Source organism: Anastrepha obliqua, chromosome 1 (assembly GCF_027943255.1).
Source record: "Anastrepha obliqua isolate idAnaObli1 chromosome 1, idAnaObli1_1.0, whole genome shotgun sequence".
In the NCBI taxonomy this organism is placed as follows: domain Eukaryota; kingdom Metazoa; phylum Arthropoda; class Insecta; order Diptera; family Tephritidae; genus Anastrepha; species Anastrepha obliqua.
In genome coordinates, this window is record NC_072892.1 from 32,171,186 (window position 1) to 32,185,021 (window position 13,836).

At 36.9% G+C, this 13,836-nt stretch overlaps 1 protein-coding gene across 1 annotated transcript in view; it reads left to right on the top strand.

Annotated features, from left to right (window-relative positions):
• Positions 1-13,836, top strand: part of LOC129240601 (probable multidrug resistance-associated protein lethal(2)03659) — a 66,361-nt gene that overhangs the window by 20,380 nt on the left and 32,145 nt on the right. The window contains exon 2 of the mRNA XM_054876509.1: positions 1,252-1,423. Within this exon, the coding sequence (XP_054732484.1) occupies positions 1,347-1,423 (77 nt within the window). The 5' untranslated portion in view covers positions 1,252-1,346. The remainder of the gene's footprint in view (positions 1-1,251; positions 1,424-13,836) is intronic.

Here is a 13,836-nt window from a genome sequence, read left to right on the forward strand (position 1 = left end):
GTAAATATAATAAAAAGTCTAATATCGCAAGAGAGCCACTAAAAAATCAGCTAACGCGGCCGCAAAGAGACGGTCAAATACTCAGTTGTCTGCTCTCTTTCAATGATCTTGCTGTTGTGATAAGAGCGTGCGACGACGGGTATAAAAGTGCGCAGTGGCTACTCTTCAGTAAGAGTCTAGTGCGGACGGTCAGTATGTGCGAAACAGATCGCTCTTACTATTCGAAAAGGGTTCTAAATATTGACAACACGCGCATTGGTAGTTAATTGTACGTTTTATTTTTGGTATTAAAGTGTCAATTATATAAAAATACTTGTTTGGATGAATTTTGGTGTAGTAGTGTAGTTGCTGTTTCGCTGAATGACATGAAGAAAGAAAGATAAAAAAGAAGAAAGTTTCTACGAAATCTTTTTTTTTTTCAATACATATATACGTTTGTGTGTATGTGCCAACAGAATTTAAATTTCAAATAAAACTAAATAAATAAGTTTGTGTATAGCAACGTTTACATACATATTGATAGGAGAGACGCGCACACCTTTGCAAGTGTAAATAAAAAATTACGCCATAATAAAATATAATTAACAAACGGCATAAAAAATTTTATGAACTGAGTAGCATTTTTTGACACTGCCTGAAGTGGTATTTACAATGGATAATAAAGTATATTGCGCTTAGAGATTTCTATCATATAAATGAGAATTTCACAAATAAATTTATAAAAAAAAAATTTTGAAACAAAAAAAAAAGTTATAAAAAAATGTAAGCAAAAATGTATTTGAGTGAAATTATGCAAGTCTTGAAATAACTCGTTTTATTCATTATTTGTATAAATGAGTATTTCACAACTGCGGGAAAATTTAAGAAAAAAGTTTTATAAAAAAAAATTTATAACCAAAAAAAATTTATAAAACAAAAATTATAAAAAAAACATGTATAAAAAAAATTTACTGCGGGAAAATTAACCAAAAAAAATTTTTAATAAAAAAAAACAATTATAAACAAAAAATTTATTTAAATAAAATTTATGCAAGTCTTGAATTAATTCATTTTATTCATTATTTGTATAAATGACTACTTCACAACTGCGAGAAAATTAAAAAAAAATTGTAAAACAAATATTTTATAAAAAAAAACATTTTATAAAAAAAAAATTAGACACCTACAAATGTGTAAACCAAATGATATTTAGCATAAAAATAATTTATAAAACTTAATACAAATTTTCTTTTATTCGTTTATGTATTGCAGTTAATATTTAAGTGTTGTGAGTTTAATAAACATCAAGTGTCCAGTAATCACTGCCAATTTGACGCTCCGAAGAATTCGAAGAATACGCCGCCGCCATGCAGTCGTTTAAGGCGGACGAGTTGCCGCCCAATCCGCGCGAACGCGCCAATCCACTTTCAGTTCTCATGTTCTGGTAAGTTTCCTACTCTAGCAGAATAGTTAGCTATATTTTAGATTAATATTCCCAAATTGTGCATGACAGTGTATTTTTTTAATATTTTAAATATGTGTATGTGTGTGCAACCGCAGTTAAAAAATCACCCGAACTATGCTTGAGAAAATACCAAAGTAATTTTTCCAAGGCATCTCATTTTGTACGCGACTATACAGTTTGTCTAATGGAAATGTATCTTTTCGCAATACGCGTTGGCAAATTTGTTATAATAGTTTTGTGAGAAATTTAGAAAGCGGACGTTGTTTTTAGAAAAGAATTTCGCTCAAGCAGAGTTCCTAAGCAAACACTCTGAAGGTATAAAGATGTCACGTGCATCTGTAGCAAAATATTTGAAAAAATCGAAGACGTTCATAAATAAATGGGTCCAATGATATGCCGCAAGAAAAGAAGAAAGGTATAAAGATCCAATGTCTTCGTGGGCTCGGTCATGTCGTTCGAAGGGAAACAAACGCTGCGGCTCTGAAAGTATTCGATGCGATACCAGTTGATAGTAGCAGAGGAAGAGAAAGGCCTCCTGGAGAGATCAGTTGGACAAGGACTTGACTTCGCTTGGTGTTTCCAACTGGTACAGGTTAGCACGAGAAAGAAACGACTGGCGCGCTTTGTTAAACTCAGCCAAAATCGCGTAAGCGATTATCGTGTTAATCAAGAAGAAGAATGGTATATACATATATATATAATTGGCGCGCACACCCGTTTTGGGTGTTTGGCCGAGCTTCTCCTCCTATTTGTGGCGTGCGTCTTGATGTTGTTCCACAAAATGGAGGGTCTTACAGTTTCGTGACGACTCCGAACGGCAGATATTTTTTATGAGGAGCTTTTTCGTGGCAGAAATACACTCAGAGGTTTGCCATTGCCTGTCGAGGGGCGACCGCTATTGGAAACAACTTTTTCTTTATTTTGATCATTTACCGAGATTCGAACCTACGCTCTCTCTGAATTCCGAATGGTAGTCATGCATGAGCCCCCAAAAAAGTACCACTTCAAAGCAAGATCAGAAGATCATTGGTTTGCTGGATTAATTTTTATTATTGCGCAAAACTGAAGCAGTTTTAAAAAGTGAAACACATGAAAACCGCTGTTCTCATTACCGCACAAAACGACTTGCATTGGTTAAGGCAAGTTCAGAATGGAATTGGGGAAACATAAATTCAAGGATGAATCTTACTTTTGAGCAAATATATAGTTGCATACGTCGGTTCTGGTGCACTGCTGATAATCGCCTGCTCCTACGAACTGTTAAGCATACAATTAGGGTTCATGTTTGGGGCTGTTTGAATGCAGTTTTAATGAATGAAAGTTACCAAAAAAACATTATTACCATCACCTGCGAAGATATTTGGAGGAGCTAGCCAAGCTTGGATTTTAAAAGAAGACAACGATCCCAACTATTCGATTGAAGCTGAAGTTATGTAGAGTGGAAACATCAAAATTGTATTGAAATGCTGGATTGGCTTTTACAGTCACCCGAAGCCAACCCTATTGAAAATATTCGGGTAATAATGAAGAAAAAACTCAAGGGAAAGCAAATATGAACAATTATATAGGCAAATTCGACTTATCTGGAGCCGATTATCTACACAGCTTGTGCGGAAATTAACATAAAGTATGAGTTCAAGATGTGTAGCCATTATAGCTAATGCTGGTGACTATAGATTTTGTAGAAAATTATGACCAAAAACAAAGTTTACTTGAAGAGGATAAATATACAGTCCGAGACATTGTGACCAATTGTTGTAAAATTTTGCTTATTGTAAAAATATTGATAATTATATTTCATTTCAATAAGCAAATAAGTGAAAAAGTATCAGCCAAGTCTCGTTTTATTCACAAATTTCAAATGATTTTTGATCGGAAGTTATGCGGCTTGCTTATAGTATGTGACCTTCTTACTTAAACTAGTGAGAGTTTGTTGTAGGAAGATCTTAAATTATAAGCCTTTCAAAGAGGCATTGTGCAAAAACATAGGAATAATTAATTTCCGTAAAAAACCATATTGTATTTAGTGAAGTGTCGAATGAACAGAGGGCTAACTTTTTTTCGTAGTAAAAATAAATCCATTATTTCTTCAACAGATGACTAGTAATCTGTATCTTGCGTTCTAAAAGCGCGATGAGGTTGCACTGGATGACATTAGCAAAAAGTTCCCCTTGACCAAAAAGTTCCCGGAATATATTCAGAAAATTCAAGTTTATAACTCAAAAGACGTATTACCAACTTCAAAGTACTCCCCATCAACTGCAACGCACTAATGGTGGCATTTGATCCAGCTCTCGAAACATTTCTGGAACTCTATTTTCGGTATAACCATCAAAGCCGTCTTCGATTTTTCCATTACTTTCTCTCAAACGGGGAAAAATAGCAGAGCCCTTTCGGGTGAATTCGATGGCTGTTGGGTGGTATTCGTTTCGTTCTTGGTGAAAAATTCACGGATAATGATGGCAGTGTGCGACGGAGCGCCGGTGGGTTATGACGATGTAAAATGCACGAGTTGTTTTCCTACAAATCCTTCCTTTTTTGCGAATTACTTCATGTAAACTTCTCTTTACGCCGGATGGTGCTTGACTACCATTTGGGAGTGTGTAGGTTCGAATCTCCGTGCAGGAAATAGCAACATGACAAATCAAGTTTTGTCTAATAGTGTTCTCCCCTTGGTAGGCAGTGGCAAATTTTCGAGCGTATTTCTGCCATGAAAAAGTTCCATCTTTAAAAGTAATTTGTCCTTCGGAGTCGACTTAAAGCTGTGGGTCCTGCGATATGGAGCAACGCCACAAATAGTCCTCCTTGACATTATATATTGATAATTGATTGATTGATTAAATGAAACCTAATATGGGGTGAATACATTTTTATATGAAATGTTGTATCGACCGCCCTTAACAATGTACAGGTATATATATATGTATGTATTAGCAGACTATGAAAAGTGGAACCCGTCTACTCCCTCCGAAGAAAAATTTGTTGCCAGTCATTGCTTTATGAAATACCTATACATCTTAACACCCAGTAATACTCAGAGTTTTCTGCACGATAATTGAGATTAAGCCACCTTATCGTATCTTTTTCCTAATAAGATAAGGCAAGCAATTTTATTTGTTTGCTTGTTGTTTCTATGCCACTATTCGAATTTATCGTTAAACATACGATGGGATTTATTTCAATCTTCAAAAGCTTTAAAACCAAGCCACAAAAATTGCAATATGTCATAAAAGCAATAATTATATGGCAGCGTAATTTTTTCAGGTAAGAGCGATATCAATATTGATGGCGACTGCTATTACTCAATTGCTGTTTCATGCACGGAGATTCGAACCTACGCACTCCCGCATGGTTGTCATGCACCATCCAATCACCAACGGCCGCCGCTTTGAATTACTTCTTATTATAATTTAAAAAAATAATATTCAATAAAGAGGATATCGACATTTTGCTCTGCTTGATTTTGGTGCAGCACATTTTTGGAGCCCAATTTTGTAAACTTTCTGTAAAATATTTATTTGTTTAAAAAGTAACTGGCTTTTTATTTGATGCGATGTCAAATAATGATCAGCTGGTATAAAATAGCAGAAGAAAGAACGAAATTCATAAATGCCTTCACATATGATGTGTGTTCAAAAAATAAGGGGAATTTTCAAATTTCGCGGACTACGTACATTCGATTTTCGATTATTATTTTTTTTGTATGTTGGTCCACTCGTCCCGAAGATATATTCACAGTCTTAGTTTGTTTGTGAGAGGCATAAATAAGAGCAGTGTTTTGCGTGTTCGGCGTTTTGCTGTTATCGAAAAAAAGGGATCAAAGGAGTTCCACCAAATATTGCATTAAAATGCAACTAAGTACTCAAAAATACTTGAAATGTTGACAGTGGCATACGGTGAGAGTACTCTGAATAAAAATAATGTTTACAAGTCGTACAAGCTTTTCACTGAAGGTCGGAAAGATGTGAATGACGACGCTCGCTCTCGACGCCTCAGCACATCAATAACCGATGAAAATTTCTCAACAGGTGAAGAAAATTTTTATGGAAAATCGTCGAATCAAAATTGGAGAAGTTGATGAGGATGTCGGCATGTCGATTGGCTCATGCCATGTAATCTTTTCGGAAAATTTGGGCAACGTCGCATGAGCATCGCTGAGGAATTGTTGAATTACGCCAACGATGATCCAGATTTGCTTAAAAGTGTCATAACTGATGACGAATCATGGGTATATGGTTATGACATCGAAACCAAAGCCGAATCGTCCCAATGGAAGAGTACAGGAGAGCCGAGACCAAAAAAGCACGCCAAGTTCCATCAAATGTCGAGGTTTTGCTCCCTTTTTTCTTTGATTACCACGGCGTGGTGCATCAGAAGTTCTTACCACAAGGTCGTAGGAGTATTACCGTCAAGTTATGCGCCATTTGCGTGAAGCAATACGAACAAAAAAACGCCCGGAATTGTGCAAAAAAAAAAAAATTCATGACTTTTGCATCATGATAATGCACCTGCTCACTCGTCTTTGCTAGTGAGAGATTCTTTGGCCAAAAACAACATCGTTATCATGCCTCAGTCACCGTATTCACCAGATTTGATGAATAAATAAACATTTTTTGCGGAAAATTAAAATTCACCTTATTTTTTGAACACACCTCGCACATGGATATCGACTAGGCATAATAGGCAAAACACTAATAATAATACGACTAATCACTAATGTGACTTAGCATAAAAATATTGGCAATACCCGGTACTAATAGTAAAATAAGAATATTTATCAACTTTATATAATGACCAGCTATTTTTCCTTTAAAAATCTGCTATCTTCCATTTACGAGGTGTGCTCAAAAAGTATCGCGAATTTTTTGTTTTTTCAAAAATTATTTATTTATTCATTAATATCTATTTTGTCGAAGGAAAGTCGCGCACAAGCAACGATGTGTGAGCAGGGGCGTTATCGTGATGCAAGAGCCAATTTTTGTTCTTCCACAAATCCGGGCGTTTCTGGCGGATTGCTTCGCGCGAATTGCGCATAACTTGCAGGTTATATTCCTTATTAACCCTTTGATCCTGTGGCATGAACTCATGATGCCCAACGCCTCTGCAATCGAAGAAAACGGTAAGAAAAACTTTTACATTCGACCGAACTTGGCGCGCTTTTTTCAGTCTTGGTTTGTGCGGCAGCTTCCAATAAGGCGATTGGGCTTTGGTTTCCACGTCATAACCATAAACCCACGATTCGTCACCAGTTATGACCCTCTGGAGCAAATTTGGGTCGTCGCGGACAGAGTCCAACATCTCATTAGCAATGTTCATACGATGCTGCGTTTGCTCGAAATTGAGCAGTTTTGCTACGAATTTTACGGCGACCCATCTCAATCATTGAAAAAAATCGAATGGCACGAGCCAATCGATATGTCTAGGTCATCAGCAACCATTTTCTTCACTTCATCAATTTTTTTGTCTGCTGTTGAAGTGCTCGGGCGTCCGGCACGCTTTTCGTCGTTCACATCTTCTCGGCGTTCTGAGAACATTTTGTATCGCCGATAAACGTTGCTTTGGTCCAAAGTAGCTCCTCCGTATGACACAGTCAACATTCTGAATGCATCCGCACACTTTATTTCGTTTTTTTCACACAAAATTTGATACAGGTTCTTTGATGCATCTTTTGGAATAGTTAAGGAAGACGAGCCGAAACACGTGCAAGCAAAGCAGCTGTCAACAATTAACTCAACATTCAAAATGGACGAACTCGTCGGCATGAGTGAAAGATATGAGTACCAACATATCGCCACAAAAAAAAATTCGCGATAATTTTTGAAAACACCTCGTATACAAGTACAAGTATGTACTTATTTACACACTCATTAAAAAAACCCTCTTAATTTCGAGTTACCAGATAATAAAATCCACACGTATTTACAAATACCTATATATAGGTATTCTATATCTCACTTCTAGACATGTGAAATTATCTTAAAGCCGAAAGTTGATAATACCTAAAACTTCAGGCACCAGGCACCTACGCATGAGTTTCACGTTAGTTGCTACACCAACTAGGTGATAAACATTAGTTACGAATGTAGTTGTTATTATTGGGCCATAATGCACTTCGACCTCTGATGTGGCCTATTCTGCTCGATCACAAGCCTCCAATTGGCGGCTCCTAATTATTCCATAGCATTAATGGATATTCACAGAGGATGTGCTCTGGTGTTTCACCATCCAGTTCGCAAAAACGGCAGACGTTTTTAACTATGAATTCTAGTTTCCTAAAATGATAACGACGGCTACAATGTCTCGCTTAGTATCGAGTGGGAGTGTCTCTTCTGGAGTGTCGTGCGAATTCTCCGTCTTCCCAGACTTTTATAACTTCCTCTATGTGAGCTTTGGCAAGCCCATGATGAACAAATTTTTAGAGGTGTGCTCTTTTAAATACCGTTATTCGGCTCTGAACGAATTTGAGAGTATGAGTTGATGGGCTGATGTCGCTTGGGATGTGTTTACAAGAAAACTGAGATTGTGTTGCCGTCTGAACAATGACTGTTTTGACGAGTGCGTGAATACATGTGAAATGATTGTGCAATTGTGTTAGTGCTATACTGAAAAAATCAACAGGATCGTGAGTGAGATTTGCTTCTTGTCATCTGAACAATGACTGATAGGAACAGTGACTGAAAGGTGTATGTGAATACACGTGGAAAGCTATACGATTGTGTGAAATGATCGTGCAGAATTCGGTTACTGAATCTCCCACGTGATGTGGCAGCCGAAGTTCACCTCACAATTTTCTTTTTCACCATAGTTAAAGAGCAAACTTTGTAAATCTGGGTAAGCCCACAAAAGTGTTCTGGTCTATGGAATTGTGAAATAGCGTTGCCAGTTCGGTGTTATCTACGTCCCAGGTTTTGAGAAGTGAAGCATCCCTCAAGGAGCTTGCATGCTATTATGTGAGACTGTGCACATAAAGCTACCTGACTGAATACAGAATACAGATGCTCTTTGAAGCTTTACCTTTTCGAAGGCAGATTTCTACGCCAGGATTTCCGCTTTAAAGTCTATTACATTACCGCTTCTGGGCACCGATCTTTTCGGTTTGGCCCAAAGACACCCATATTAGACCTACCAACCGCAAGCTTCGACCCATTTGAGTACCAGATCTCAGAGTCTAATTCGATATATATATTACCTGACATCCAGAGTGCCCAAACTACCTTAAAAAGAATCATAAAATATCTTTCCCATAGGAGTTATTGCATCTTACACTAAAAAAAAAACTCTTTATAAATCTTTCAAAAAGCTTTAATGATGATTGATTATGCGGTATCCAAGTTTACGAATGGAACAAGCGATTTCAATCGGGTAAAGTGGTAATGTTTAGTCATGATGAAAATCCAGGAGGCGAGTGGATTGCCCCTTGAAAACATCGAAAAGGTGCGTGATTTCATTAAAAATGATAAGAAAACGTCTGTGAAAATCATTGATTCGATAAAGAAACTGCCTTTGTAAACTCAATTTAAAGTAAAAAAATCCATCGAATCGATAACGAGTTATGAGCGAATTTCCGACAAATTAACAAATTAATTTCGTTGTGCTCTCTACGCACTCACTGGTTTGCAACTTTTATCTATTGCCGAAAGAGTAATTCAGGCTGAAAAGAAATAGTCATGAACCGATGTGATCGCCACTTTAAATAGCGTGCATGGAAATAGCAAAGATAGCGCATTTGATAACTTGGCGAAACGTGCAAAATATCGTGTATCGAAGCAGAAGATGAATGCTTTGATTAATAAAAAATAGTTGTCACAAATTATAAAATAGATAATTGTTTTTATTTGTTAAAAGCTCGGTATTTTTGGATTGAATAAAGGCTGTTGAACTTAAGTGTTTTAGCTTCGTCTGTGCTGCTATTTATTGTAATATTTTTTTTTTTTAAATAAATAAATGCGTAGCAAACCCTTCACTCTGTTACTTCACGTGATACCCCAAGTTAAAGGTTTGATTCAAGGGTGCGGGTGGGCAACAAGTTCGGCGGCACACAACCCACGGCCGGAGCCCAGCTGGAAATCCAGAACAAATGAAAATATTGAACTCGGCATTGCAAGTTTGCATGATCTCCGCTCCTTCCCGTGCGCAAGACAGCGGCTGCGCTGCGATTTTCAAAAACTGTTGTGCATAGAATATTGTGGAAGCATCTATAGCTTTCACTCTTTCAAAATTCATATCGCAAAAGCGCTTAAGCCTAACGATTACAATTTGCGTAAAAATTTCTGCGAGACAATGTTGGAGCGATTTTGTACGGAAAACTCCATATTTTGGAGTGATGAATTCCATTTTCATTTAAATGAAGGTGTAAATAATAAAAAATTGCCGTAATTGGTCACCTAATAAGAATTCCAATAATAAAGGGTTTTCCAATAACAGGTGTTATTTTGAATAGCCCACTATTTCGGTAAATGTCACTTTTGAAGCTGTCATATTTTGATATCTGACAAGTAGAAACTACGCCATTAATAAAAATGGAACGATACACGCTTAAACAATGCATTGAAATTATTAAAATTCACTATAAAAATTGTGAAAATTTGGCAGAGACGGTTCGTAAAACTCGAACATTTTTGGGTCATCGTGAAGCACCTTGTCGGACCGCAATACAGAAATTGATGAAAAAATTCGAGCTGTTGGGACAAGTTAGGGATGTGAAGAATAAAACCCGTGTACGTCGCTCAAGAACAGCCGAAAATATTGCTGTTGTAGCCGAAAGTGTTGAAGAAAACCCAGGTTCTCCATTCCTCGTCGTTCTTTGGAATTAGGCATTCCACAAACGTCATTACACCGTATTTTCCATAAAGATTTGGGTCTTAAGGCTTATAAAGTCCATTTAACACAAGAACTCAAGCCGACCGATCATCAACAGCGTCATGTCTTTGCTGATTGGGTCGTTGAAATGCGTGAAAATGATCCGGAGTTTCATCGAAAAATCATCTTGAGTGATGAGGCCCATTTCCACATCGGTGGCTTTGTCAACAAGCAAAATTGTCGGATCTGGGGCTCAGAAAACCCAAGAGTTATTGTTGAAAAGCCCCTCTATCCTCTACGTGTAACTATTTGGTGCGGTTTATGGTCCGGCGGAGTCATTGGACTTTACTTTTTCGAAAATGAAGCTGGACCAACTGTCGAGGATAGTATTGATCTGGACAACGTTTATTTGCTACAAGGCGGCGCTACGTGCCACACAAGCAACGAAAACATTGATCTTTTAGGGTGTCTCTTATCTTCGTATGCAGAAAGATTATTTTTCGCCAATAATGGGAAAATAGTCTTCCTTCATTACACACACAGTAAGATGGCGCCACGCAGCACACGGTCAGAGAGACCATGGCGATACTGCGAGATTTCTACTCCAACCGACTGCTAAGCCGTTTCAGTGGCATATCCTGGCTGCCCATGTCGCCCGATCTTACCCCTGTGGTCTTTTTTCTAGTGTACCTCAAAAGTATGACACAAATTCAGCGACTAAAAGAAAATATCGTTCGCGAGGTCAATGGCATCCCGACATCAGTGCTCCAAATAGTGGTCAGAGAGGAGTGTGGTGGTCAGATTCTAAAAGTGTAATGGTTAACATTTAGAGAAAATAATTTAAAAAAATAAAATCCGTACTTGATTTTTGTTTTTTAACTAACTAACTAATTAACCTTAATTAAGTAACTTATTGCAATAAAGTTTTATCATTCGTAATTCTTTTTAATTTAGCTTTTAATTTATAACCCTGCCACCGAACACCCTGTACTATATTTCAAATAAAAAATTAAATGAAACATCTTCATTTATTTCGTTTTTCAATGCGTTTCCGTTGTCATCCATGCGTTAATTGAACATTTGCAAAATCTCTAATTTTCTTTCACCGGATACTATTGCAAAAACTTGCTACTACTCGTACATTTGTAATGCTCGCAATATTCGCATTCAAAATAGCCTCAACTGAGATCACCCCACTGCAACCACTCTCTTCTAGGCCTGTCGCAATGGGCCCATAGCGTCCGTTGCGGCAATGCATTTAACTGACGTGACGTGTAAAACATACCGTGGGGCCACAATGAATGTATTGCCGTATATATTAGGTGCGCAACTAAGTTCCCGCTGTTTGTCAATAGATTCTAACTTAACCGAAACGTCATAAACCAAGCTTAGAAATATGGTAAACAAATTGCTTCGACACATAAGTGATTTTGTTTTGGTATCATATACTTCTGGTTTTGTGAAAATGTCTGATTTTGTGCCGAATAATCGAAAGCGAAACCATCACTGGGGATCGATATCGACCTCAATTGATGCGATTGAGGCGAGCACTGCGCGAGAAGCAGCCGCAATACGCGGAGAGGCATGAAAAAGTGATTCTACAGCATGACAACGCTCGGCTTCACGTTGCCGAATCCGTTAAAACCTACCTGGAAACACTGAAATGGGAAATCTTACCTGCACTCGCCATATTCTACAGATATCGCGCCGTCCGATTATCACCTGTTCCGATCGATGGCGCATGGTCTAGCTGACCAGCAGATCCATTCATATGAAGACATCAAAAAATGGCTTGATCCGTGGATAGCCTCAAAAAATGAACAGCTTTACCGTGACGGTATACGAGATCTACCAGAAAGATGGGAAAAAGTAGTAGCGAGCGATGGGCAACACTTTCAATGACTCACTCACCATTTTTTCAGAATAAAGTTGTATTTTCATCAAATAAACAGCGAGAACTTAGTTGTGCACCTAATAAAGAAAAAAAAAACCTATGTTCTTGTCGTGAAAGCAAAATTTATATTTCGTTGTGTATAAACAGGTTATTGTTGGTTGTGAAATATATTATAAAATTATTACTTATTAAAGTGAAAGAGGGTTTTAATAGAATTTATGGTAGTCATAAACGCTGGGTGTGACCAAAACTTCAAGATCGGGACGTACATTCATTTCACACTCTTTCAAGATTTTATCGAGAGAATAAGGGTGCATTTGAATTGACTCAACTAATTTAAATTCCATTTATATTTTATTTTTTTGATATAATAAAAAACACCATCGATAAAAATTTGCACGATACAAAATAGTTCTTCTTTAAACAGTTGCCATTTGCGCCGCGCTTGCCGCACGGCAAAAGTAGAAAATTGTCACGTTTTGTGCATTCAAGCAAGGCGTACGGAATGTATGTGACACTTTCGACTCAAAAACACATTCACTTTTTAGCTGTCAATCAAATTTGTTGCCGCAACGGACTCATTGTGACAGACGGTAAATGCTTGCCACTCTCAAATAGCAAACATTCCATGTCTGTAGGTCTGCACAAGGCTTGCATACTATACATAAGACGGTGATTTTGAAAAATGTGAAATATTAAGAAAATGAAAAAGCGATAAATTCGTGCCATTTGTTCTAGGTTCTTTACGCATAAAAGCGCTATAGAGTCCCCAAAAAACAAAAACTCCAACATTAAGCCTCTTCTATTCGCCACTTCTCTGCTCGCTATCTCTCTGCTCGGCTAACTTCACGAAAAATTTGCATGTGAAAGCAATAACAAAGTTATCGAGCAAGATCCGCCGCTAGCGAGTATGGTTACGGTTGAGTCGTTGACTGTGTAGCCAAAAGTAATAACAAATTTTCTTAAAAATAATACCGTCCTGCCAAGCTCTGCGCTTCTGTTAAGCGATTATTCTTATTCGATAAGACGGAGTATGGGGGGTCGATGTACATACATAGAAGTGATTTATTATTATTATTCCTATTATTTATAGGAGATATATACAATATAACCCTAACTTAATTAGCACACGGGCTACTAGGGCCTTTAGTGCTGGGAGAAGTGATTTTTTATTTTTATTTTCATTTCCATTTTAGTTTTAATTTTTATAATTTTTTTCACAAATGTTCAAAATAAAAAAAAGTGGTTTTTGTATTAAATATATGTTCGATGTGAATAAAAACTGAAAATAAAATGTTTCCTTCGAAAAATGCATTTAAATTTCTATTTGAATGTTGCAAATTGGTTTTGAGTGATGGAAATCTTTATTTTGACCTTTGCGCGCTTCATTGCTTGCCTGTTTTATAGTGCAGCTGTTTAGTTCACAATTGTCAAATGTCGATTGGCTTATGACTCAATTTGCAAAAATTATAAATCTTTCAATAGGGTGATAAATTTGTATTATTATTAATTTTTATTATTATATATTATTAATTAAAATAAATGCTATTATAAAAGTATTTTCAACAGCTCTATATCTCACCTATCTCATTATATTTCAGTCGTGCAATTTATTATTATTTTTTTAGCATGATATTAATACTAGCAAATCCGGCCCCCTTCGCTGGGCACACTAAAATAGAATAGATATGGTTTAGAA